At 42.4% G+C, this 26,255-nt stretch overlaps 1 protein-coding gene across 2 annotated transcripts in view; it reads right to left on the bottom strand.

Moving 5' to 3' along the window:
• The window catches only part of fras1 (Fraser extracellular matrix complex subunit 1), a 236,646-nt gene that overhangs the window by 35,548 nt on the left and 174,843 nt on the right, over positions 1–26,255 (bottom strand). The window contains exons 29-42 of one of the 2 annotated variants that reach the window (XM_037099466.1): positions 23,739–23,898; positions 23,088–23,266; positions 17,915–18,031; positions 16,857–16,971; positions 15,589–15,726; positions 13,441–13,473; positions 9,958–10,089; positions 9,538–9,666; positions 8,590–8,837; positions 8,189–8,340; positions 6,529–6,691; positions 5,005–5,137; positions 1,340–1,530; positions 262–418 (exon numbers count right to left, since the gene is read on the bottom strand). In XM_037099466.1, coding sequence (XP_036955361.1) covers positions 262–418; positions 1,340–1,530; positions 5,005–5,137; positions 6,529–6,691; positions 8,189–8,340; positions 8,590–8,837; positions 9,538–9,666; positions 9,958–10,089; positions 13,441–13,473; positions 15,589–15,726; positions 16,857–16,971; positions 17,915–18,031; positions 23,088–23,266; positions 23,739–23,898 — 2,047 coding nt within the window. The remainder of the gene's footprint in view (positions 1–261; positions 419–1,339; positions 1,531–5,004; positions 5,138–6,528; positions 6,692–8,188; positions 8,341–8,589; positions 8,838–9,537; positions 9,667–9,957; positions 10,090–13,440; positions 13,474–15,588; positions 15,727–16,856; positions 16,972–17,914; positions 18,032–23,087; positions 23,267–23,738; positions 23,899–26,255) is intronic. The other variant, XM_037099467.1, reaches the window with a different exon arrangement.

Genomic DNA, 26,255 nt, shown 5'->3' with positions numbered 1-26,255 from the left:
TTACTGCTCAGTGTTTGTGATTAAATCTTCCATTTGGAAGACTGTGCTGTTGTTGAATGACATAATACTGAGACGTGTTTTTAAAATCTTGTTGAACCCATTCATATTATCAAGAGGAGGATGATTAGTCAGAAGTCCTCCTGGTATAACAGAGGGAGGATTAATTGCAGTGTTGTTGTATTAGTTTTGTTTTTTAAGCTTGGTAGACCTTGCTGTGATTGCTACACGGCTGAATGTGCGTGTTCTGTTATCGGTGCTCACCGTAGGAAGGCTTCCTGATGATGGTGAAGAGGATCTCATTCTCCGGCGTGTCATGGTCGAGGATGCTGAGGGACGAGTTGGTGATGACGACCCCGGAGTTTTCCTCCACGTGGATGCTGCTGACCGACAATATAGGCTCTCTGTCCTCTTGACTCTGCTGAGAGCGGAGAAATGAACCGCTTCATAAGACAACTGATAAAAATTCATTGTGTATCTGACACGACTGTATTTTTGATGCCATAGGAAGGATAATTACATGCAGTTGTGTTTCTGCGTAACGTCACTCCTCTCCTCTTTTTTCTCGACTCAAGAGACTTTCTATACTGACAGCTCTGCTCTCACACACAAGACTCACTGTATGCATACGGCTCATGTGCAAACACACCCTCCACAGCTCGCTGACAGCCTCATCAATTCAACTCTGGACTTAAAACAGGCTGAGGTGATGGATTTTGGATGCTGAGTTTGTTTAGGCTGAAGGACGGAGCTGTTTTCTTAGTTTTCCTACATGAAGTCGTGAGCAGATCAAGGATGGCGCTTTAAAGGAGCGGCCCTGCGAGACGGCTCAATCTTTAAATGTCTGACTGAGCGGGCGTCATTTCTTTCCAACCAGCCACTGTCCTCGACTAAACTTAAAGAGCTCAGACAGTTACTGATGACACAGAGCAGCTGTAACAGTCAGCGTGGTTCAGCCTTCAGGGTTAAAAGCTGACATGATAATAAGTTGAGAATGAATGAATATCGATATTGACAACATCTTTATGTTAAGCCTCTACAAGGCTTGTGAAAAGATGCAGCATAAAAGTAACCCTTGTCCATGAAAAATATTGTTTATTGTTTATATTGGTTTATTTCTGTGCAAAAACAGAGTTGGTTCCAGCTTCTGACAAGGTTTGTGAGCCAATAATGTAACAGTGTTGCTATCACATGATATCCATGTTTCGTCAGCATCAAGAGTCTTTGGTTGTTGCCAGATTGTGGAAATAAAGACAAAAAGCACGTACGCCCAGCATACTGCACTGCCCTGACATTAACTATCAAGATGTCGCACCGAAAACGGTACACAGACACAAGCTACCTGGATGTCAATTTCGACGTTGAAAGCTTCTGTCTGGCTGTGTCCGTCACTGATGTAGAAGCTGAAGACGTCCTGTTTGGCCAGAGTTTTGTGCTGGCTGTCCAGGACATAGAAGATGTGGTCTGACGTCAGGTCGTCCACAGTGAAGGGCGCATCAGGGGTGACAACCCGCGAACCGCCAACTGAGCCTCCTGGTGGGGCGACAGGACGGACAGATAGGGATTAGAAATCTGAGAAAAAAGTATGATGTCAATTCCTTTAACTGATCAGAAGTCCATGACATGACAAAAGAACTCTTCTCACATTCGGCTTTTAGTGAAATTTTGTATCACCAGCTGTGGCTTCACATTCTAGTGGCACTTTGTAAACTGCAACATTTACCACACCACGACACAAAACTCCCGAGGCTCTCAGGCGATCAGTTACTGGGCCGTCACTTACAACATCTGACAGCTGGAATGACAGCAAAACCCTGAATAGCCTTTTTTTTTTTTTTGCTTCACTTTAGCTGGAATCGTCTGGCAGTTTGGATGCAGGATAGAAGCACAGAGATGGTTTTACAGTTCTCCGTAACGCTGTCAGTCACGTCATCGGAGGAGAGACGTGAATGTGCAAAATCAACCTTGAAATCTCTGAAGTCTGAGACAAAAGTGTGATTGTCTTCGTCACAGAAGATGGATGACTCCACAGTGAGCTGAGTCAGGGCTCTGCAGGGAAAAGTTGATGTGCGTGCGTGCGTGCGTGTGCGTGTGTGTGTTTCAGGCACAACAGTAAATCACATCACATCTCCATCATCTGGTTGTTATATATATACGAGGAAGGAGGGGAGTCTCTTATCTGAGCAGAGACCCTCGCAGAATCGTAATCAGGACGGGAAATCACCTGCAGTCGCTGCAGAAACGCTAGGGGAGATTCTGGCAAAGTCATTTCTTGTTCCGTTCTCAAACACCATGTCGGCTGATTTCGGGGGCGGGGAGATATGGAGACTGAACAGGTCTAATGGAAATTGCAAAATTGTATATGGCTAGACAACAGGAAATTAGTTTCTCAGGGATGTGTAGCACACATGCTGTAATATCAATCCAAGAATTCACAGTGAAAAATACATATAATTACTTCTCTCACACCTTTAAATATGTCTGAGACTGAAATTTAAGTTTGGCTTCTTAAAAGGAATATTAAGCTCTGCAAAATTAGTACTTAATTTATTTCAGGCCTCTGGATACTTTGTAATAATCTCCTTTTGCTGAGGATTTTAATTTTGGTCTCCAGCAGAGAACATTACCAAACGGTATGAATAATGACTACAACCATCCATACGAATGTAGGTGCCAGTTAAGTGACTGTAAATGTGCAAATTGTTGTGTTGAATGAAATAAATGAATAAATGATGGTTTATTTAATAAAAAACTCTGAGGCCCACGAGCTGCTCCTAAGGCTGTTACCTCACAATACTGAAGCGTTGCATTGAATGAACAACATACCAACAAATGTGTTTTAGAGGCTGACTATTTGTGCTGGGACAAATGGAAAATTGTGACACTGGAGGAAAAGGCCACAGTTTCATTATTATTTGTCAGCTATTAAAATCAAAATGAATAATATGAGAAAATGTCTTGAGTGTGTCTCTGTGTGTGCGCAAGAATATGAATGCTAATGTTTTGAAGGAGGCTAATTTGCATATAAATACAGCATATGCATGTAGGTGTGCATTCTATTGTGCATCTCTCTGTTCGCGTTCGAATACCAATGCAATCATGCAAATGCAGAGGACATCGACATGCGTGTTTCCACGCCTCTGCACATCAACACCACACCTGAGCAGGTCGGTTTTGTGATTCAGGAAAACAGCCAACACATTGACAGTGACACCGGCTGGCCCCTGTGGCCCCAGTGACAGCAGCGATCCAGTCAGCTCGCGCCGCCACCGGACTGCGTTGAATACCAACAACTGTCTCTCTGCACCAGCAGCCATCAAGGACAGTCAGCTGGGACTCGGGGGGGGAGGAGGAGAGAGGAGACTGCTGCCAGCTGCTTATCTCCAACAGCAGACAATGTGAATATCGATCTCCATGAATCCTTCGTTGCATCTGCAGATAATGCTTTCTTGCTTTTAGTATGGCACCGGCTCATTTGTATTACTACTGCTTCGCATCTGTGATTAAAAAAAAGTGCTGCTTTGCATATCAGCTCAGAATAATACTTTTCTGCTGTTGCTAGCAAACAGCTAGTAAGGTAATTACTGAGTGCTTTTGTTGTAATTGTTTTATTCTGTTGCAAACATGAGGATAGCAAGTCTGAATTTTGTTGGGAGGGAAATGTCGTCCTTGACCTTGTAAAGCACACCGTGACACAAAAATCGTTCTCTTTTTTAACTTTGGACTTAATGGTGCTGGCGTGTGTCTGGGTTTAAGGGCATTTATTTTAATTATGAGGGGGCGTGTTTAAGGTAAAACCAATCTCAGAACCTATCAGCTATTTTCCCACAACGGTATAAATGGATTAGTAACTTCAGATGCAGATTTGGAGTTAGATATAAGTTATATATCAAAGTCTTGTCCCTTGCCAACAGATTCTGCATTCATATGTGGATATTTGTTTATGGTAAAACAGAATGTGAAGGTGCTTTTTAATGTCTTGTCCAGGCTTTTAACTGCACCTCATGCCTTCATCAGCTAACAGATAGAGGTTGTTCAATTGTCCTGGAGTTGGTAGACTTTAAAATGAGGTTGAAAGCTTGAAAAAAAAAAAGCTTCAGAAAAGTTTAAGAACATTTTAATGCAGTTTGTTTTGTTATTTTTTGGTGTTTATTTTGTTAAAGGAGCATTACGGCAGCTCAGTATTTCACCCCCACTGAGTTGGGAGACTAACAAAAGACTGAAGGAATGATCAGAATTAAACCAACAGAGCTTGAGATGCTGTCTCAAGCTCCAAACAAACTGGATCCTACGTTTCCCATAAGGCAACTCAGTCGCATCTTTCATTATGTAGTGCATGTATGTATGCATGTAGTCGATGGTTGCCTACACTGTGAATCGTGAAATCATGAATCGTTCATGGGCTACACATGCTCCTACATACACTATGATCCTCAGCTGTATTACTTTACTGAAAGTATCTACTGTAGTAAACTTTTTGCCATATCTGTCTATATCCAATAGCTTTCTTCTTCTTCTTCTTCTTTTTAATTTACGTCTTCCATTCTCCTGTCACAACCAGCTGGTATCAATTTCTTGTCAACTCATCTCACCTTTTTCCATTTTCCAGACAATTCCTCCCGGGGTCAGAAGAAAGTGCATGCGGCATTTGAGCGAGCATTCTGTCAAAATTGGGACTTCAACAATGGCCCCATCTGTAGTCTACTATCTGGCACTGCCAATCCACAACATAATCAAGCTGTGACAGATGGCAGTGGCACTGCAGAGAATACAAACTGCATTGTGTGCGTATTGAGTGTGACATCAATAGAAGTGTGGAAATAATTTTTGGAGTAATGCAGGCGTGACCTCGCGCACGCACGCAGAGGTAACAATATGTCTCGGACATGCACCGCGTGTTTTGTGTATTCGTGTTCTTGTTTGTCACAGAACCACTGGTCTGTCCTGAGCTGTCTGCAGCGACGGCCGCCTCACAACGAATCGCACACATACACGAGAGGATCTCACCTCGGTTGGTGTTTTCGATGAAGCCGTACTTTGGCGGGCTGACGAGCCAAACCAGCAGGTCCTTCATGGGTGTGTCCAGGTCCGACACTATGATGTGGTTGGTAGACAGCTGCACTCGGCCGCCTTCCTGGACCTAAACAACAAAATAGTCAGATCAGATCTGTCGGCCTTGATGTTTTTCATAACAGAGGAGAAGGTTAGGTTCTAAACAGTGAGATGTTTATTATATACGCTCAGAAGAAACCATTAAAACTGGTTTGGTGTTAAATCAGAGACAGACGGTAATCAGAAAATGCGGAGTACAGACTGAGCCAACAGACAAATTATTCTCATTTTCAGGTTACTAATTTTATTCTGGGTTACTACTAGAAGAAGTATATATGCAGGTAAAGTTTTTATGTTTTCATGCTCAAAAATTCTCATATTGTCCAGTGCTCCAGCATAGTAGTCCCCCTCTGCTCTGTTTTAGCTCCTGTCGCTTTCTTTTGGTCCTAATCCTGCTCTGGCCATTTTTTGCCATGAAGAAATGAAGGAACATACGCACTTTGACACTTCATTCCAGAGAAGAAGTGCTTTCTGAGCTTTTTGGCTTCCCAAAACAAATGACCCGTCGCCAGGTGTAACCAACTGGGGCAGTTCTTGATTAAAGGAAGGAAGATTTCTGCTGGGATGCGAACTAAAAGAGAGATTCTGAAGAAGAGAGCTTTGGGATTTCACTGTATAACTTCCACGAGAGGGTGGTTCTGCAAATGCTAATGCAGGATGCATCCGGAGGGAGGCTCTGCAGTGTAACTTTCATTCGATCTGACATCACATCCCCTCCTCCACCAGGTGTACGACACAGCTGGATCCAGGCTCCCTCTCAGAGTGCTGCTGTGCTTTCTTGTTTCCTTCAAGTTTTTACTGGACAAAGGGCAATAATGCAAAGATGGAGGATAGATAACTTACCGTGAGTGGTCAATTGAAGCATCTACTGCATGTTTGATAAGCAATAGGAGAGACCCAAGATTCAGCTGAGAGGACAAACAGCTCGAGCGAGTAATGTCATCGCAAGCGAACAGGACACTTTTCTGTGATCACTTCCACACGGCGCATGTTGTCTTTCGAGATCAATAAAAAGAAGAAACCACCTCAAGAGGAAAGATAAACCTGCTCTCTCTGGATGGCTTCTTTTTTCCGGGTTAGTCCCTCGCTATCTGAGGGACAGCATGCGACAGTGCGCGATGCTCTCCTCTGCTTCATTTGTCTCGTTAATGACTGTTTCTAAATACAGCAGCTGCTTTAAACAACTCAAGAGTATTTTAGGATTTCAGTCTCATATGAGCAGGCAGGGTAATGGAGAGGAAATAATGTGCAGTTTGTGCGTATGAAGCTGTTTATGTACCATACCGTGCAGGAGGTAGTTATTTTGTATCTATTAGCACGATTTCAGAACCCGTGTGTGTTTTTGTGTTTGTGTGGTAAATGTACAATGTAACGCCAGACAATATTTTTCTTGAACGCTGTGTCTAAGTGCGTGAGAACCTTAATGCCACTGCGGACTGTGACGACCGGCGGCTGCCTGGGCGTGGAGGTTATGGTGATGGTGCACATCTGGTTGTCCAGGCGATTGTTATCCCCGTCATAGACGACAAAGTGGAAGATGTCGGTGACCGGCTGGCTGCCCGTCTCTAAGGAAGTGATGTACCTGTAGATGGAGGCGTTGGTTAGTTTTATTGTCTGTAAAGAGAATTGTTGACTTCGTTGCAAGTTTGGCACCCATTTTGTTTGTCCTCCTCTTTCTAATGAATACATTAATAGATGTTCATGTGTTTAGCCCTGGACGTGGGGGAAGCTTTGCATTAGCCCACCCCGCAACACTGCTGCTGCTAATCTCTCTAAAGCACTTATAAAATTGAAACCCATACCAGTATAATCTTCTCTAATCCCATTTAATTCTCATAAAACAATACGTGGCTCTTGTTTGTGCGAGCCTACGCCACACAGACAAAACTAATACAAGCTATTTGAAGATTGCCCCCGGAGATTGTCTTGCGCTACAGCTAATCAGGGCCAGCATTATGGAAATGAAGCAGTTTAGTATCTGAATATTTATATTTCATCTGAGCGCCTCTCGTCAGGGGCCTCCATTCCTCTTGCAGGTAATATCAGAGTGACGCTAATTGGCACTGCTTGTGCCAACAGGCTGAGTCATTGGACATAACGGGGAACAGGCACCTAAATTATTTCCTCTTAATTCATTTGTTTTCTTGCAGAGTTTGTGTAGCGCTAGTGTTTGCGGAGCTCTCTTCTCGTGAGGAGACTTGTAAGATAGAAAGAAAACAAAATCTCTCTGCAAGCTATTACCGCTCCCTCTGCTGCTGGGATGCTGAGGGGAAAATGATCCCTGTCGACTCAGGCTGCAATCAGAGAAACTGATCACGACTTTCAGTGCAGCGTGAAGAGCCCTCCAATCACTTTTATCTCCTAGGGAGTGGAATCAACACCAGGACTTTTCTTCTAAGACATCCTCTTTATTAAAGGTGTACAAATCCTCTCGGCACCTCGGCTAACAGGAACCATATCGCAACAAAGACTCTATTCTAGATTCTACACCCCTTCATGGATTGATAACAGTGTGAAACACTATATAATATGAACTCAATATGTCTGCAGGTCAAGGTGAAAACAAATCCCTGAAAAATGAGGATACTCTTCTACTACTTATAGTTCCTAAAAAGTTGAAATCACGAGGGAGCTGTTAACAGAATTGTTTGAGCATTTTTATTGAAGAACTAAAAAGGTGCTTCTGCGCTCTCTTCTCTCCGGTGGACCCTCATGAACCTTTACTGCTTATACAACGACGGCTTCCGGAAACGACTAAGGGTTTTTGAAAGTCATTTTTGGTTAATAGCTGCGGATTTTATCCGGATATTCTGCTTTTACAACACTCTGAAGTAGCATTTAAACCATCGTGGGGAACTAAAACCCTGCACTGAAAGCCAAGGATGTTGTTTTGGGCACTTCTCATTGCAAGTTTTAAAAACTCTTGTCGTTGAGGCTAAATATAATACTTCCAAAACACGCTTAACGGATTTATCTGGTCAGCTATTTGAAAAACAAAAAAAGATGAAGAAAAACACGTTACTGTGTGATCCTGTAGTGCCTAGAAAACCTTAAATAAAGAGCAATACATCGGTCTAACCTGATCCTGTGCTCGCTGATGTCCTCCATGGTGAAGGAGGAGTACTCCCTGAGCTCCTGGTGCTCCTGCTGGGACTGGCTCCTGGTCAGGATGCCGTACATCGGGACCGACACCAGCTGGATCTGAATCTGTTCATCTGGGGATGTGTTGTCCTGGAAGAGACAAAATACTTTGACTCTGGCTGTCAAAACTATGAGTTTGAAGAACAAGGCTTTTTTCCCGCGTTAAACCTAAAAAAGCAGATGCTCCAACAAAACCTACACCAACGTAACACTTAGCACCTTAACTGACTGTAAAGAGGATGTAATGTAATGTAAAGAGGATAAAAAGATACATCTTCAAATCTCCGCACAAAGACTAGATAAAGATGCTAACAATTAGCATTCAACTCTGTTACTCACAGTGTAAGCCAGGTGTGATCGCCTGATCAAAGTGCTGCTCTTCTCGCCCACTTCCAGCGACAGGGTGGCTGTTGGGTCCCGTTGCGGCCCGTTGTCCCCGGCGCCCAGCACCACCACCTGCACCACCGTGGTTGCCATGGAGATGCCGTCGCTAACGGAGAAAGTGATCGCGTCGTCGTGGTTGGAGAGGCCGGCGTGTCGGTAGAGCAGGACGTTGCGGGTGACGTCGCTGAAGGTGAAGGTATCGCCTGGCGGGAGGGAGAAGGTGTGAGTGGTGGCGCGAGTATATGCAGGTTTTAAAAAGAAGAAGGCGTAGATGGTCAACCCCTGGTGTTGCTGAGACGAAGTTAAGACAGTGGGGGAGACAGTAGGCAGAGCAGGTCAATACATACAAACACATCTAGAAGTGTACCGTCCAGAGAGGCAAGTCAGGCACATGTTTGGGACCCCTGTTGGAATTCATAAACCCACTTAAAACTCCCTTCCAGGCACCATACAGTGTGTTATCCTGACCCTCAACCCCCCTCAGTGGGTCATCTTCAAGGACAGTAGTAAGTGAAGACATTGCAACCCACCATGTCATTCCTGCATTGTTATTTAGTTACTGACCTTTTTTAGTTCTAGATTTTTAAGTCATGTCACAAAAAATTTGACATCCGAACATTTGAAACACAAAAATGTACGTTCTTTGTTGGTCCAAGATTGTTTATAACACAATACTGATGACTGATGATGATGCTGGTCGGAGGGGCCCCCTGTAAATATTAGCATAGGACCGATTTTGGAATCGCCACTGAACACTGTTGATCTTTGCTAAAACAATCAGAATCGGATTCCCTCAACAGCTTCCTGCTTCATGTCTGACTTGTTTATAGTTTTTGTGCATTGTCAGTACTTGTGACATCAACCTTCCATATGTCCATGACACGCGCGTGTGTGTCATCTCACCGTTGGTCATGCTGATGTGCGAGCTGCCGTCTGTCTTAATCAGCTCTCCGTGGACGGGAGCCTCCACCAGCTCAAACTCCAACTCATCTGGAGCCGTGTCAGCATCGCTCACTGCCAACTGCTGACCGCCTACACACACACACACACACACACACACACACACAAACAAGAGGAAAGAAGCATTAAGAGAGATGAAGCAGGAAAAGGAGAAAATTAACTGTCTATACCAGACACACTCACATACACACATCTCTCTCTCTCTCCAGAGTTGTTGATCATCAGGGTCGTACTTCAGAGCTCATTACCTCACACAGACCACTTCATCACTTACCGGACCCTCTTCACCACAGGCGCTCCTCTTTGAAATTAGTATTAGAGTTTTTTTGTTTTTTTTTGAGTGTGCGTGTATTTTCCTCTTACCTACAGCAGCCTGTCCTCCCACGCTGACCTCCAGCAGCGGGTCCAGAACCTGAAACACAGGCGGCTGCTGATGGTTCGACAGCAGCAGGATGGCAAAGTCCAACTCTGGAGTGGTGTGTTCACCGTCCGACACTGAGACAAAAGCAGGCACATGAAAAACATGAAAAATAAATATTCAAATAAATATTTAATTTACCAGATGAGCAAAGACTTTCTAAAACACACACACACACACCTCTGATGCTAATTATGTCCCCAGCTCTTTTACTTTTATAGCAATATCACGAAACCAGGGGAAAAAAAAAAAAATCTTAATCAGCTTCCTCGTGTTGACACTCTGAAAACATGATTATTAACAAGAGAAAGACAGAATAAAGATCACATGAGGCACCGTGATTAAAAATATCCACGAGTCAAGACGCAATCAATTAAAGGGCTGAAACAATCTAACAGGGACTCAGGTGGAAACTTGTCATGCTCATTAAACGTTTTGGGGGGATTATCGGCTTAATTGGCTCCGCTTGTCGCCTCCATGCATGACATGAAAAAAAATCGATAAAAAATCAGCTAGCCAAGAGGGTACAATGAGCCAAACTCTATAAAAAGAGAGGGTGATTGCTTAACAATGACAGGGCGGATGTAAAGAGACTAATTAAACTGCATCTTCACATTCAAATGGCCACATATTTCATATTTTGCTCTGCTTTCTTCTGATGCATTATCAAATAACTGGAATCAAGAGGAAGTTTGAAAAGATATACTTCTTCTTTTGTTGATATAGAATAGAAAAATGTGGATTTTCACCCCAATACCAGTTGTTTTAGTGATCACCAAAGGCAATGCTAGATGACATTGAAAGCCTTACGCATCATTTCCCGGCAGGTTTTTTTTAATATCACATCCACAGAGTGAAGTCAGAGAACGTTGCAGATCAGTGTGTTGTTTATAATGCAAAATACGACCTCTAAATTCTTTAAAGTTGAACAAATTTAAAATACATTGTGACCATCATGTCAGTGTGAATGTCTGCTGCAGAACGGTGTCTCTGTGGATGCTTTGATACTTGTTTCAACACTGGAGTCTTGTTACCGAACATGACTTCATGTTGATCACTGCTGCTGTCCTCTGCAAAGGAAACAACAATCTCCACGCAGCATCCTTTGCAGCCTACAGGGATGAGTATTGGATGCTCATAAGATAAATGTTTGGTAGAATATCCCTAATAGGACTGTTGACTGATTACACTCAACAACTAACTGGCCAGCTGCTGAGATTTCGAGCCTCATTCTCTGGCCTGTGATGCCACAAAAACACTCCAACTGCAGACCTCACACAAAGATTATTATTGCATGATTCAATGGGGAGTTGGGAGCTTCTCTAATCAGCTTACAGTTCTTTACTCTGATGTGACAGTGGCATACGTGTAAGTGTAGTCTAAGCTTCCATTACATGCATTGAAACGTTAAACTGCGTGTGGTTGTATTGGAACCTTCATGCTTTAGGTGTACGATTAATTGGACAACCCACACTCTGCTTCTGTGCATAGCCATGAACTGCTGACCTGTGTGTTTACTATAAGATGTAGAAGGTATGTCTGTATGTGTGCACAAGGACAAGGGCTCATTTTCTTCTTCTTTCTTTCTTTCGTGCAGCATGAGTGCATACATTTGTAAGTTAGTCAGAATACTCTTTGTGATAAATTGCCCCTTTCAGCAACTGAAATCACGTTATTATGTTAACAACATTAACATTTTTTTTTTTAGCAGCCCCAGCTTTATTATATAATCAGGTAGGTTAACCTGGAAATATATAAGGTATACTGTACAATTTTGAAGTTTTTCGATCAGTTACCAGTTACTTTGCAGTTTGAGCCAGATCTAACCAGGGTGGCACATTTTCATTTAGTTAATTCAATGTATTTTGTCAGCAGTAAGATAAAACCCCCCCCCCCCCCCCCCCCCCCCAAACCCCTGACTGATTCTAATCATAAGATAAAACCTGACACTCTAAAAGAGACCTAGTTTGCTTTTTAAAATAGTTTTTTGTGCATGTAAAAGAAGACATGGTGTGCAGTGCTGGCTCAGGCTTGTGTGAGCCGACCAATTAGAGCAGACGGGGAAGGGACAGGAGCTAAAACAGAGCATTTCAGACAGAGGTGGATTCAGTGCTGCAACACTGGCCAGTGTGAGAAAAGTGATGTGTTTTTTGAGCAATAAAACATGTAAAGCTATTCTAGTAGTAACCCAGAATAAAAGAAAGAACTTGATAATTAGCACAGTATCACCTTTAAAGTTCTGTTTGTGTGGGTGACTTTCACTTTTACAAAAAACATCAAGTATGATTTTTTGGTACCTTGCACCAATTAATATCTTAACATTTAAAGTACAATACTTCACTCTGAAATGTAGCAGAGTCAATATATAGTGTAGAAAGTTGCATAAAATGTAAATACACAAGTTAAGTACCTCAGAACTGAAGAGTGCACGTGGATACATATATTTCCTCTGCGCCACAGACCAATAATTAACTGCTGATTGCTGTTTCTGCAGCTGCATTTTCTCCTGGCATCAAACAGAAGTCATCTTTTACTTAAGTACTAAAGTATATAGTCAGAACTGCAGCAGGATGGACAGTAGATAAAAGCATCAGAGATTTCTGCGTGTGTGTGCCACAAAGCCCACGCTAAAGTGAAAGCACTTTGGCGACGCCTCTGAACAACCGTAAACACTCATTTCCCCAACAGCTACTGTTGGGGAAATGGAGTGAGAGTGCAGCGGCGTCTCATCAAACAAGCAGTGAACCGAGGAGACTTGGTCCAATCAGGTCGAAGTTCAAAGAGCCAGAAGAGAAAATCAAAACAGATCTGAAGAGCCAGTCGGGCGGGATCAGTCCCAGAGTGATAAATGCAACAAAGAGAGAGGTGACTGAGGTGAAATGCCAAAAAAGAGAAGTTGAGGAGTAAAGAAGAGAAAAACAGAGAGTTTGTGGTGGAAAGAGAGGAGAAAGAAAGATGAGGGGAGGGAGTCAACGAAAGTGGGACAGAGAATGGACATCTATGGAGAGCATTAATAGGAGGAGAAGGGAAACCAGACAGGAAGAAGAGATCAAGGGAGGACAGCAAGTGAGAGAAATCAAAGGGTGGAAGGGCTGGCGACAGGGGAAACAAAAAAAGGAGGAGAAAGAGAGAAAGTTAGAGAAAAGCGGAAAGAATTAAGTACGAAAAATCGAGATGATCGCAGAGAAAAGGTAGGGGAGGGAGAAAAAGTGATGGAGAGGATATTGAGGAAAGCAGAGACAAGTATTTCAGACATAAGTGTAGTAGGCAGGAGGAGGCTGAGGAAGAAGGAGGTGAGGATAGAGAGGATTTAGCATGAAAAGAAGAGCAGAGGTAGAGGGAAAGTGTGTAGGATACAGGAGAGAGTATGAAGGGGACAGAGGACACAATCCTCCTCCTCTCTAAACCGAGGGAGATGAAGTGTTTACCTGTGAAATAGACACTCAGCGACTCCGGCAGACCTGTCGGGATTAAAAAAAGAAAACTTTCAGTGCCGCGAGGGGATAAAAGTAAAATACAGTGGATTGAGACAGAGCTGACAGGGTGCTGCAGTGAACATAAAAACTGAACGGGTGATGCTATAATGCATAAAACTCAGGAGGCAATGAGGATGATTTACCGATGCAAAGCTCTCTGCTGGAGCTCCACAGAAAACCCAGATTAAGAGAAACTCTGGTCTTTGATCTTGGATTAGGGGTTATCTTTTGGAACGTACGTCTCTTAAAAACAGCGAAGATTTGGTTTTGGAAATGTGTCGCCAGCCCCCAGATCGTTTTTCAAAACCGTCATGAGCTCCACTCTTACAGGTGAAACGTTCATCATCTGTTGTATTCGTCAGTTTATTGTTGATAGCTCGACGATAGTACACAGGAGGAAGAGCCGGGACTTTTACAGTCGAGGATGGAAAAAAATTACGACTGCGAAAGCAAAACTAAAATTTAAACTACATTTCAAAGCATTGGCCAACAGAGGTCAGATCCACCAAACGTACCAGTCAAATGTACCAAATCATCGTTGAGATAAGGGTTCTCTAAACCGTATCATAAATGTCTCTTCAGTCCAGACCCAGCCAACGCCTCCTGTTATTAAGAATTCAATCCCGTATGAATGTTACGTCTCCTATTCTGAATTAAGTGTTCTACTTATCTATGCATTGCCACTAAAATTGAATAAACAGTGAGATCATTTACAGCTATCCTGTTAATGTGGCTTATTTCCATGTCACTGACAATGTGAGGACGTCGACTGCTGGAGGGAGTCAGAGGGTGTTGTGTGCTGCTGACTTCATGCATACTACACCAAAGGACGTGCAGTCAGCTGGCATATAATATGCCTTGTTTTAGCAAGTACACAGTTTCCACAACTAATGTATGTTTGAGCTTGAAACAGGTTCTGCCAAGCTCCAAAAGACTGTGGCGAGTCCTCCCTCCTCTACAGTCGGAGTTCGACACACTAAGAGGGACCTCATGGTGCATTCAGGTGCACGTCTTGAACTCTGATATCTCGACTGAAATGGCCACAAAGGTTTTTTAAACTAGGAACAATTCATTTTTTTGAATGACAGGCTTCTTGTGGACCACTTTCATCATTTCCAATTTTATTTTACGGCAGTGTTTTTTTTTTTTTTTAACAATTACACTAAAGCCTTGAGATGTGAAAGATGTGATGTAAATTCATCTAAAATTAAATGTTATTTTGATATATCGCCAATTGTTCCGCACAATGACCTTAAATAATAATCAGACACAGACCTTTGAGTAATAGTTTGGTGTAGAGGATTTGTTCAGCAAAAGCAGTGTTATTATCAGACATTATCATTTCTTGTCGCCACGTGAGTGGCATCACAATACTCTGAATACTCAAGTGGACTTTGTGAAATCAACACTCAGCGGGCGAAGGGCAAAGCAACTGAACACTGTCGACTCAAGCTATACCACCAGCATGTATGAAGTAAATCGGTAGAGACTCGAGCCAAGTTTTGATGGAGTGACACCGGTTCAGTAATTTGAGAACTTTACAAAACTGTTGCCTCAGGCTGAGCAGTCGGTCGCCTGCCAACTAAATTGACTCTGACGTATAAAATCAGCGGAGTGCCCCTTTAACGAAACAGCAAGCTGAATGACAGAAGGTGACATTTCCAATCATGAGAATACAGCAGCTCTATGAATAATAAATCACCTGAAAATAATACGTGGTCCACTGGTTTTATGTGGTGAAACTAGAAAACTGACACGGTGCTATTAAGCAGGGTTTGCTTATTGTGTTTCCACAGAGTGCGCTTGCGGTGGGCTGAGGGGGGGAGGGCGCTCAGCTACAGATCAATATGTGGCTATATTGCAGCTCAGAAAAAGTCAACCACGACAGCCATTTTCGGATTAATTATGATTCAATTTTCAGGCAATTTAACCAAACAAAACCAGACGTAAAGTAAATAAATAATGAATGAAAAGAGACAATGTGAAAAGAACACTGTTTGACCTGCAACATTGGATGCTCTCATTCTACACAGCCTCTCCCAAAGTGATCATTATTACACAGGAGCTGAAGGTAAGTGTGTGTGTGTGTGTGTGTCTCACCGATAAAGGAGTACTGGTAGAGCTCCTGCAGGTGTGAGGGGGCCTGTGGTGGCCTGTAGACGATCTTGCCATCATTGACGTCAGCCTGAGTGAAATCCTTCACCGGCATGTATGGTCTGTCCCGATGCTCGATCGCACCTGAAGACAAGTGGGAAGAAAAACTTCACTGTCCCGCGCCTGCCCTACACTGGAATATAAGATTCCGCATCGTCTCTCAGATGTTTTTGGGAGCAAAAAAAAATCTGTTTGCATCAGCGCACAGAGGCTTAGAACTGCTTTTTCTATTTTTATTAACAGATAACATACGGAAGCTGCGCAGGACCACTGCAAACATTCATATGAGTCAAACTATACATTCATTTACAGCAGTTATTCAATCATATTTCCCAATATTGCATAAAATAATCTTAGTTTTTGCACTAAAATAGCAAAATAAAACTGACTTGCAGTTGTAAATGGCGCTTACACATACTTCACTTAACCCACGTTAACGTCTAACTCCAACACCAAATATAACTGAAACTGCACGGCGAGGTTCAAATCACAGACAAGGAAAAACCGCACATGACAAATGCTGCGTTTTAATCTGAATCTGTCTTCCTCCTCATTGGCTCTGTTCAAAATGATTTCCACACAAATTTGTCAGGCCATTAGTTGATGAAAATGACCCCTTTGTGAATCGTTTTTTTTTCCCCTTTCATTAGACGGAGAGCTGGGAGTGATACACCAGTCTGTCTGTCGGACGCTGAAATTAATGGCTCCCGCTCTGAACGCCACATTAAATCCAGCAGAAAGGAAATCAACAGTCAACAGTAAAAGTCCAGACTAAAAGACGGTAATTAAAAAAATAACTTCGGAGAGCGGTATCGGCAGTGATGGAGGCCTGTGAACAGCGTGTCGCTTTCTGACTCGTACTTTTAGTCGCTCAGAGAAAACTGCGAGGATGTGAACTCCATTTCAGCAATTTGTTTTTTTTCACTTTGATATCAGGAAGCGGCTGAGTAAAGACCTGGGATCATTGAACAGCTTCACTGCAGCAAATTATGGATGGCACTGCCTTGCTCAGGGGCACATAAGTGATTGTTAATGAAGATCAGTGTATCTTAACACATTAACTTCTCAAGAGAATCAAACACAAGCTCAGAAACTCACTGTATCTAAGTTTAATGCTCCCACACAGTATGTGGGAAAAGTCGTGTGTGTGTGTGTGTGTGTGTGTGTGTGTGTGTGTGTGTGTGTGTGTGTGTGTGTGTGTGTGTATAGCTGACCTTGTCCTGGCGGTAGGGCTTTGGTGATGTTGTAGATGAGCTTCTCGCTGGGAGTCTCAGAGTCGACGAAGGACAGAGCTGAGGCCGTTATCTCAGTCACCCTATCCTCCAGAGCCTGCACACACACACACACAGACCGATGTACATGCACACACGCTGCGGTGAGAACAAACACAGGAGCCGTGTCCACTGACTCTGATACGCCCCATGGTGATTAGAACTGATGGGTCCACACGCTCAAACAGAAAACAAACTGTGTGAGAGCAGCGGTTTCTCTGCTCACCGCTGCAAATCCAGCAGTTCCAGGGTCTCCCCCCCTTTTTAAGAATACTTTTTCGAGAAGATTTCAGGAAATTTGGAACACAGAAACTAATACCTTTTATTTCTTTAAAATGAAAATAATTTGCAAGCTAATCGTAACATTGAAACGAGGGGAGTGCAAAATAAAGTAAACGAAGGTACAGTATGTCTGACTTCTATGACCCAGATATGGACAGTTAAGATTTCCTGGTTTCAAGAAACAGTTATTTGAATTTGTCAAAATAAGGTTCCAACAAGTAAAAACATCAAGTACACAATAAAATATTAAAGCCAACCACGTAGGACCGAAAACTGTTTGAACTCTGAATGTTTCAGATCACTTGAGCCCTGAAATATGAGCCACTAGGATTGTGACACAGTGTACATATTGTGCATTTGAGTATATGACTGCAACTGTCTTACTTAGTTGACCATTTCTTAGCTTTTAGCTTTTATAACATTTGACTATTTACATAGTTGGCCAGTGTAGCTGGACAGTTGGTTAAACCGTAGGAGGTGGGAAGGGACATAGAGTTGATGTTTTACTATTATAGATCATGATGATAATGGTATAGATATAGATATCCTAAAATAATAACTTAACACTTGACCAGCATTCATAAACTAACTGTAATTGTATCGTTCATTAAACATACATAAAAACTTACCTTAAAAAGTATTACATACATTTATTAGGACATGCATTAATTACATTTAAAAAGAAGTTGTGTAAGTTTGCCATTTAGTTGAAACCTCACCGTGATCTGCAGGTCACAGTCAGGGGCCAGCTGAGGGAATCCTGGGATCTGAGGCAGGACACCTATAGTGAAGGTCTGCGCGTCACTCTGAAAGACTGGAGCTGCTTCTGTGGAAACCTGCACACACAGAAATTCACACGCAATCTTGTATTAGGGAGATGGAAAACTTCTTTAAGAAAATACACACATAACCGCTGTCATAACCCTATTCCCTTATCTCCACCCTCTGCGCACTCTAAACTCCTCTAATCCTCAAGTTTGAAATCTCAATCTGCATCACGATATTTCATAAAGGCCTGTTTTTCTGCTGCAAACTGACTCGTGCGTCAGGCATTACTTCTGAGCGACAGAGCTGATGACAGGCTCTCGAGTATCACCGGAGGTAAGATGGAACAGATGCAGAGAAAACAAGCTACAATCGAATAACTGTGACGACAGAAAGTGAACCTGGCATCGGGCCGCGCCTCAGTTTCCCCCCATAAATCATCGTCTACACCCCGAGAATATTTATGGAGGAGATGCCGATTTGAGTAAAATTCAGTGTAATGATCTCATTGCTTAGCTGACCGTGTTTAAGGACTAATCTGTGTCCGGTGTCAGAGCAGTTGTAACTCCCACTGAAGCAACAACGCGTTGATTAGTTTAAAACCTTTTCTAAAATTGAAGCTGCATGAGAGGACACAGAAGGAGGCTCAGAGTGTTTCTGAACCAGAACAGAACGTACAGCTCCTGCTGGTGTGTTGTGAAGTAAATTGAAAATAATGACAATTTTCGGCCTTTTTCCAAACACCCAGCATCCTCCGTCGCTCTTAAAATTGTTTCCTGCTTTCAGACCTTGTAGTGACCTTGCTTTCAGTAGTTGTCTGACTTCTGCTTACAGGATCTGTAAAGCAATATTTCACACTCACATGGAAACGTTATTTTTTTTGCTGGCAAATAATAAGCTGTAAGTTTATATATTTAATGTAAGTAATCATATCTTTACACAAGTTCGATTAATGCTATACAATAAAGGCAGATTTATAATGATTCGTGTTACTTTTAATCACTTCGTAAATTACACATGCTGTTATTACTCTTTCAAGTGACCCTGAACCCTTTTTATAGTTCCATTAGTTTCTCTTTAAACATTAACTATCTGTTTTTTCTTTCCTGCTGCAAAGGAAGTGGAGCATGTGAGTTTTTTTGAGTAACCAAAAGAAAAGCTAATCCCCCAAACTGAACAACCAAACACACTTGTCATCACCTCCTGAAACTGCCCATATAAATGTTTTCTGAGTTGACATCTGTAGCGGCAGGAGTTCATCGTTTACATGAGACAGTTAGGAGGGTTGTTAATTGGGGAACAGCCAGGTGATCTGATATCACTCGGTTTGGTTGGATTAAATTTCAAACTTCTTATTAGATGTGGGAGTCTGGGGCAAAATCTTGTGAGATGAGACATCTTTGGTCTAATTTGTAATGTTAAAATGAAAACTTTTTGATCACTACTGGGTAAAGGCACCTAAAACCACCTGGGTAGGGCGAAGAAATTAACATGTGAAGTTTAGATTAATAATAAAAGGTACTTTAAGAGGCACCTTGATGCCTTCTCTGGTCGAACATTATAAGTTAAGTTGCTCTTTCAGGCTAAGAAAATTATAAGGGCTAAGAGAAGAGCTACTTGGTTGTTGTCTAAGAGAGGTTACAGTCATGGTGAAAGGAAAAGCTGCTGGTAGGAAACAGGAAACAAACTGCAGTCGTCTCAAAAAGAGGTTTTTGTGCTTTAACAACCTCCCGCCATCTTCACTTTTGATCCCAGACAAAAGTCCCCATCCTCAGAGGGCCTTGTTAGGCCAACGTACAGAGACATAGATCACTTGGGACAAGTATCCGATGCAGCTGTTTTTCTACTAGGAGACAGTGGGGATGAGCGTCAACAGACATCATAATGAACAGTCAAAGAAAAGTGTTTTCCGCCTACAGAACAAGAGGTCCGCCTTCCTCAACAGAAAGAAGCCTTCCTCTTTTGCCCCTCTTTTTTCTCAGCGCTTGGCTGAGACTCTGACCTATGACCTCTGTGCTTTGGCTAAGGCAGCTGATGATTCAAATAAGTATTTAAGATTACATCGTCTTGAATTGCTGATAAGCGATGGAGAAGCTGCTGGATCAGTCTAATCCCCTCTGCCTCTCTGTCTGGAGTGATACTCCACTTGAATTTTTGACTCGGCTCCTTTCCAGCGACACTGCTGAAATGTGTTTTGTTTCACTTCTATATCAAACTGTGTTAGCCGAGCTCTATTTCTCTCCTCCGCACTCTCCGCAGTATGTCACTTTAACTTCTTCCTTCCCCTGATATGCATAATCGAGAGCAGCGCCCTTGGTTGTTCGTTTTAAAAGCAAATTTCTGCCGCCGCTTTACTTATTCCCGCTGCTGCTTGTTCCTGTCATATCAGTGGCATTTGGGGGGAGAGAAGAAAGTTCCGAAAACTTGTAGTCAGCTCTGTCAGTCAGAAGTAATGTCACACAAGCATGAAGCCTGGAGTCAGTGCCACCAATTACAAGTGATGTGTTGCCACGAGGGTCAGTGCTGAGTCAGCTGGATTTATCAAAGGCGGCACTGGAGCGGTAAATTATTGATTATTCTGTTGATTCAATTCAACATAAATAACATTGTATACCATATGAAATACAATACTTCTACTGACAAAACCTATTACGTCAAAACAATGTTATGCGTTGAATACTTGCAGCAAACATGTTTGAAACGCTGTGATCCTTTAGTCCTACACAAATACAAAATCTGATTTGCGGAAAATTAAAGCCATGAAAACAAAGGCCAGTACAGGATTTGGGAAAACTTCTGTGTCCCTAACAGTGGATAAAACAAGAGAAAATCACTCAATTTATTCCGACTTCAGTCTTTGAACTCGTTAAAATTTCCAAAGTAATTAACAGGATCTAATGGTTCTTTGGTTGCAACATGACGTTACGGGGGTAACTCCAAACTGAGCGCATTAATCCGCACCATATGTTCTTTTTGTGGTGCTTTTGGGGCCACTTTATGCTTTTAACACAGAGCTGACAATAATGAGATGACAGGAAACGAAAAGGAGAGCGTGATAGAGAACCAAACAAATAGAGAACATGCAGACAATAAAAGTCCCTAGTGAGATTCAAACCCAGGATGTTAGACCACCAGGGTGCCCCTTATCCTATGACACAAATAAAGTAATAATCTATAAATCTCTTCAATTAACAGGAGGAAATTTATAGTTAAGCATCTGGTTTCTTTCTTGCATCAGTTCCTTGAGCCACATGACAGCAACAAAGTGAGCGAGTGTGAGGGAAATTCTTCTTCACTGCAGAGAAAATTGTACGGGCACCAAGTCACCGTCTCTCCGACTTTAACTTGGATTTACAAAAAAAAAAAAAGACATGTTGGCGCATGAGAAAGTGCACATCTAGAGTGTTGTGCAGCTGCAGAGAGACAGAGCGACTTTCAAAATAATCAGCTCTAACAAGGCGCCACACTTGGATAAAAACCAGTGGAGGACAATAATACCACCCTGACAAACCCGTCAAGTTTAATCGGCACCCCTGACAAACGGCACAAACGTTTCCAGCGGCTCAGTTTGTGATGGGTTTCACTTTTCCGATCCTCTGCTTTCCCACTTCCTTTCAAAATGATGAGACACTTGGGAATTTAATTTGAATGCGGCACTGTGTAATTGAAACGCATTTGCCCTGATGGATGGAGCCAAAATGTAAGGGGCTGGATGGAGGGAGAGAGATGATTAGATGTAGCTACACACTTTTGGCTGCCTCTTTTTGTTTTTCTAATAGAGTGGAGGTGAAGCAGACGCTGGCATGGAAGCACTCTGGCTGCAGCACGATGAATGCTGCATGGTTTTTTTTGTTTTTTTTAAAAAAGGATCGTCTCGGATTTGGAGCTAATTTGGCGTCATTAGCGCCAATCATGATGAGTTGACATTGGTTGATTTTGAGTGTAGAATGTTTTGGTGCCAACATTTGGACAAAAAGAGAAGAAGTCCAAGGAGATTGTACTTAAAAGAAGAGTTGGTAAAAAAAAAGAAAATGTTGTCTGCATTATACATAGAAAAGCGTTTGGCGGGGTCAAAACCGCTGAGTGATAAGCAGACGGTTAGTTTTCAAATAAAAAACAAAGGCTGAGGAACATTTTTTACAGATTCCTATAAAGCACTGCGTTAAAGCGTACCCACACTATCTCATGGTTACAAGAAAAATAAAAGAAGACGCAGCAGAGGCAGATAGAGGTGAGAGACGGAGATAGGAGGCGAGAGAGACAGAGATGCATGACAGGAGGAGGAGGGTGAAAAGAAATAAATCACGCCAGAGGTAGAGATGCTGGAGAGGTTGAGGACTGGAGCATAAAGAAGAGGTAAACACCAGGGAGCATGGGAACACGAGTAAGAGCGTGAACTTCAAAGTACACTCCAGAGGGAGAACGAAGGCACGACAGGAAAAAAAAACAAAAACAAAATCAACAACGAGAACGGCGTCGTGTCGTCTCTGTCACCATCTCCTCCTCTTTTCTTCTTTTGGGTGGAAACATTCGTATCAGCCCCCCGAGGTTTCCCCGTCTCAAAGAGTGTTTGTTTTCTTTCATCAGTTTTTTAAAAATTATTTATACGTACATGTTGTAGTGCTTCTCACGCAGCAGTGGGTAAAATAAACAACCTTATTGTTGACAGTGTATTCCTCTGGCGCCGTTATTTCACATAATGGTCTACTGTGGTTGAGATGATAATGTGTAATAAACGTTTAACAAATACATGTGTTTTTCAAGTTTTTCGCATCACATGTTTGAACCATGGCACAATTAAAATAATACAATTCAATGAGCAAACTTAATCCATCTCTGGTGACGCTTTGCTTTAAACTAAGATTTCTATGTTGTCCCTTCTTTAAATCATTGTGTCCTCCACTTTTGATGGTCAATGCTCATCGCTGTAGCGCTACTTTTGTTTAAGTAAGTATTTGAATTTAATCATAAACAAGTGGGACGGATAACTGAGAGATTCTCATAAGCTTACATACAATTGGACTTCTTCCAGCGGTAAGAGCGCACATATATTGCACTTCAGCAATGGCTTTACTGTTTAGAGAAGGAAGCCCTGTCTATGTATATCACACAGTTCAGGGCACTGACCTGGAACTGAAATGAATCGCTGCTGGTCCCGCTGCCAAAGTGGCGGTACCAGACGGTTCCATCGTTGACGTCCTGCTGAGTGAAGGAAGTCGTTGGAGTGAAGCCTCGGTCGTCGGTTAGCGAGGGGCGCCAGCCTTCCACCGGGCCGTCGGCTGGCATGGAAACCAGCACCACCTCACCTAGACGGAGAGGGTGGAGGTAATTATCCGTTTCATCTGGTTTCATAAGTATCACAATGACTAGAAATCCCCTGATGATATCCCAAAAGAATTAAAGGCGGAGGTACTATGATTACGCCTCCACAATAGAAGGTTTAGGCTTAAGATAAAAAATGGTTGTGGCAAGATCTGAGTCTTGAGGTGGATGTGTTTACTTAGGGTTGGGGAGAGACATTATGGGCTTCTATCTTTATTGTATCTGTAACCGTGACAGGACTTGTACGAGCGTGTCTCATACACCAGGGACTTGTGTACATGATGTTCTGAGGGAGACATTGAGGAAAATTCAGAAACGTTAAAAGAGATGTCCACCAAACTACAGCTGAAATAAACTATATGTTATCTTCCAACCCTTTCAGCCATTAATTGGCCTGTTCTGAAGTGAATCTCTTGAAATAGCGCTGCATCTGAACGGGCATTAAAGAGTTTGTACCATATTTAGGTTGTCCGTTCGAAGCGTCAATGGTGTACACAATGTCATCAGTGCCGACTCCCTTGTAGTCCGCCTGCAGGTACTTTTTATCCAGTCGCACCATGCCTCCTTCCTTTACCCAGGTTATTGGCACAGACAGCATGTGAGGAGAGTCAGCAGCCTGAAGAAAAAAAAAGAAAAAAAAAGAAATGTATTTTAACCCTCATCATTTTTGAGCACTACCTATGAAATCCCTTGGTTTTTGTCCGTCAGTTTGGATACACTTTGCACTGCTTTTCCATTCAATCATCTATCAGTGCTCATGCCAACTTTCCAGCTCCTTTTCTCTGAAAACCTACCTCCCATATACTACCAAGTCCGTCAAGAAACATCTTTTGGAGAGATTAACTCCAAAGATCTGCTGTGAGATTGAAAACCTCCCGAAGTATACCCGTGATTGGTTTAGAAGACTAATGATATCTGATTTAATTTCCCTTCTCCAAGCATCATCTATTTGTCTGAGATTGACAAGAAGATGTGGTAGTTCAACCAGACCAAAAAATAAATCACCTGCTGTGTTTGCAATAGGATTGTTTCCTGGGAGGAGCTCGACAGATGCTGGGATTTTCATATCAAATACAGAATTGTTTATGTAATGCACATTAGCTTGAATTGGCTGCAGATGCAGTGGAATAATCAAGAGTTATTTACGTTAAATTTACGTTTAAACCTGGTAAACAGAGCAATGTGTTGACTATAACTCCACAGTAATTGAGAAATCCCATCTGAAGTTCCTGTGGTGTGGGCACTGATGTATGAAGAGAAATAAAGGCAGTCTCTGTGGTTCGTCTCTCAGGCGCAGCCTCGTGCCGTGTAGTGTTTTTTATTCCACCTCTGTTGTCACCTCAGGTTTGTGATTCCCAGGAGTCTTAAAGCTCCGTCAATCAGCAGCAATGTCCCCTGAGCACTAAGTCCAGAGTTAGCTCCACTGATCAGAAGTAACACGTATCACAAAAGAGTCAATCTACGCTTCCTCGGTCTAAGAACTGCCAGAACAACTTTCGAATTACACTTATATTTGTGATGCTGCATTGATCTGCGACAGAGTAACTCATCATCTTGCTTGCCCTGCCTCCAAAGCAAAGACCAAAGAGCAGGCTCGGCTACAGAGAGCTCACAGAGCTGGTGGATGACTCAGTGTCGCTCGAGGACATTTCAGCAGGGCCGATGTCTGCTGTCAGGGAGGTTTTGAAACAAGACCTCTTACTTCTCTAACTCACCCTGCTGTCTAAATATAACCAGGTATGTCGTGCATCTTTGGCATCTATAAAACCGACCTGCTATCTATTCTGTAAACAGAAGCGCCACATTTTACATCTAGATGTATATACACCTCTAGTTGTCTAAAATAGTTAATATAAAAACTGTTCATGTTGACAGATATTACCTGGGTAACTGGGCAACTTGACAGTAAGAAAATCAATGAAAAACAATGATATTCCTATTTCGCAGACATTTCAAAAATGCACTGAAATGGATAATACTGTATCGAGCTTTTCCACAACAGGAACTGATAAGTACTACCAGGGGAACATGGGACTTCTGAATAAGGTCAGCCTCAATTAACCACAATTTTGTGCAAAATGTCTTTTGAAGGGAAGACATTTCAATTCCACTTTCTGAAAAGATACCCTTGAATGGTTCAGTAGATCCAGGGGTGACATATAGAGACCAACAACCATTTACTCTCTCATTCACACTCACGGACAACTGAGAGTAAACAATTAACCTAACTTTTGCATGTGTTTGGATTGTGGATTGTGGGAGGAAGCTGGGGTACCCTGAGAGAACCCAGGCAGACACGGATTCAACTTTGGGGTTATAATAATGTAAAAACAATTGTTTTTTTTACCTAAAAGAAGTGGCTGACCGCTAGTTAATGGGGCAAGTTTGCAAAACATTTAGACAATAAAATATACACTAACAATTTTTGGAATTAGAAAGTGGATTTATCTTCACTCCTGTTTATCAACCTGACTGCAGCAGCTAAGTAGAGACGCGCGACCACATAAAACACACTGGTACTTTGAGTTAACCTGTGGATTACTCTGGGTTTGAACATTGTTGAAAACATTTCAGCCTAATGTAAGTACACAAGTCAACAAAACATAACCTGATGCCGACTTTATGGCTTATTAAAAAGCGATAAAAAGAGATCCAAAATCATCAGCATTGTTACTGCATTGTTATGAAGATGGAGATGAACAGGAACACCTAAAGGCATTTTTAACAAACTTATTAATGGCCTTGAGTTATAAAATGGCTTCTTAGCCATTAACAATGCCTTAATAAAAGGTGACACACACACACACACACACACACACACACACACACACACACACACACACACACACAGAATTGAACATTTACCACTGGAGATTAGCGTAATTGCATAAACACTGTGGCTGTAGGTGATTCTAAGTGCGCGCAGGTGTGTGAGAATGAGTGCATGTGCTTGTGAGGCTGCCTGTGTTTGCA

This window comes from Acanthopagrus latus, chromosome 5 (assembly GCF_904848185.1).
Source record: "Acanthopagrus latus isolate v.2019 chromosome 5, fAcaLat1.1, whole genome shotgun sequence".
In the NCBI taxonomy this organism is placed as follows: domain Eukaryota; kingdom Metazoa; phylum Chordata; class Actinopteri; order Spariformes; family Sparidae; genus Acanthopagrus; species Acanthopagrus latus.
Note: the sequence above shows the minus strand (reverse complement) of the source record. Positions and strands in the feature narration are given on the sequence as shown.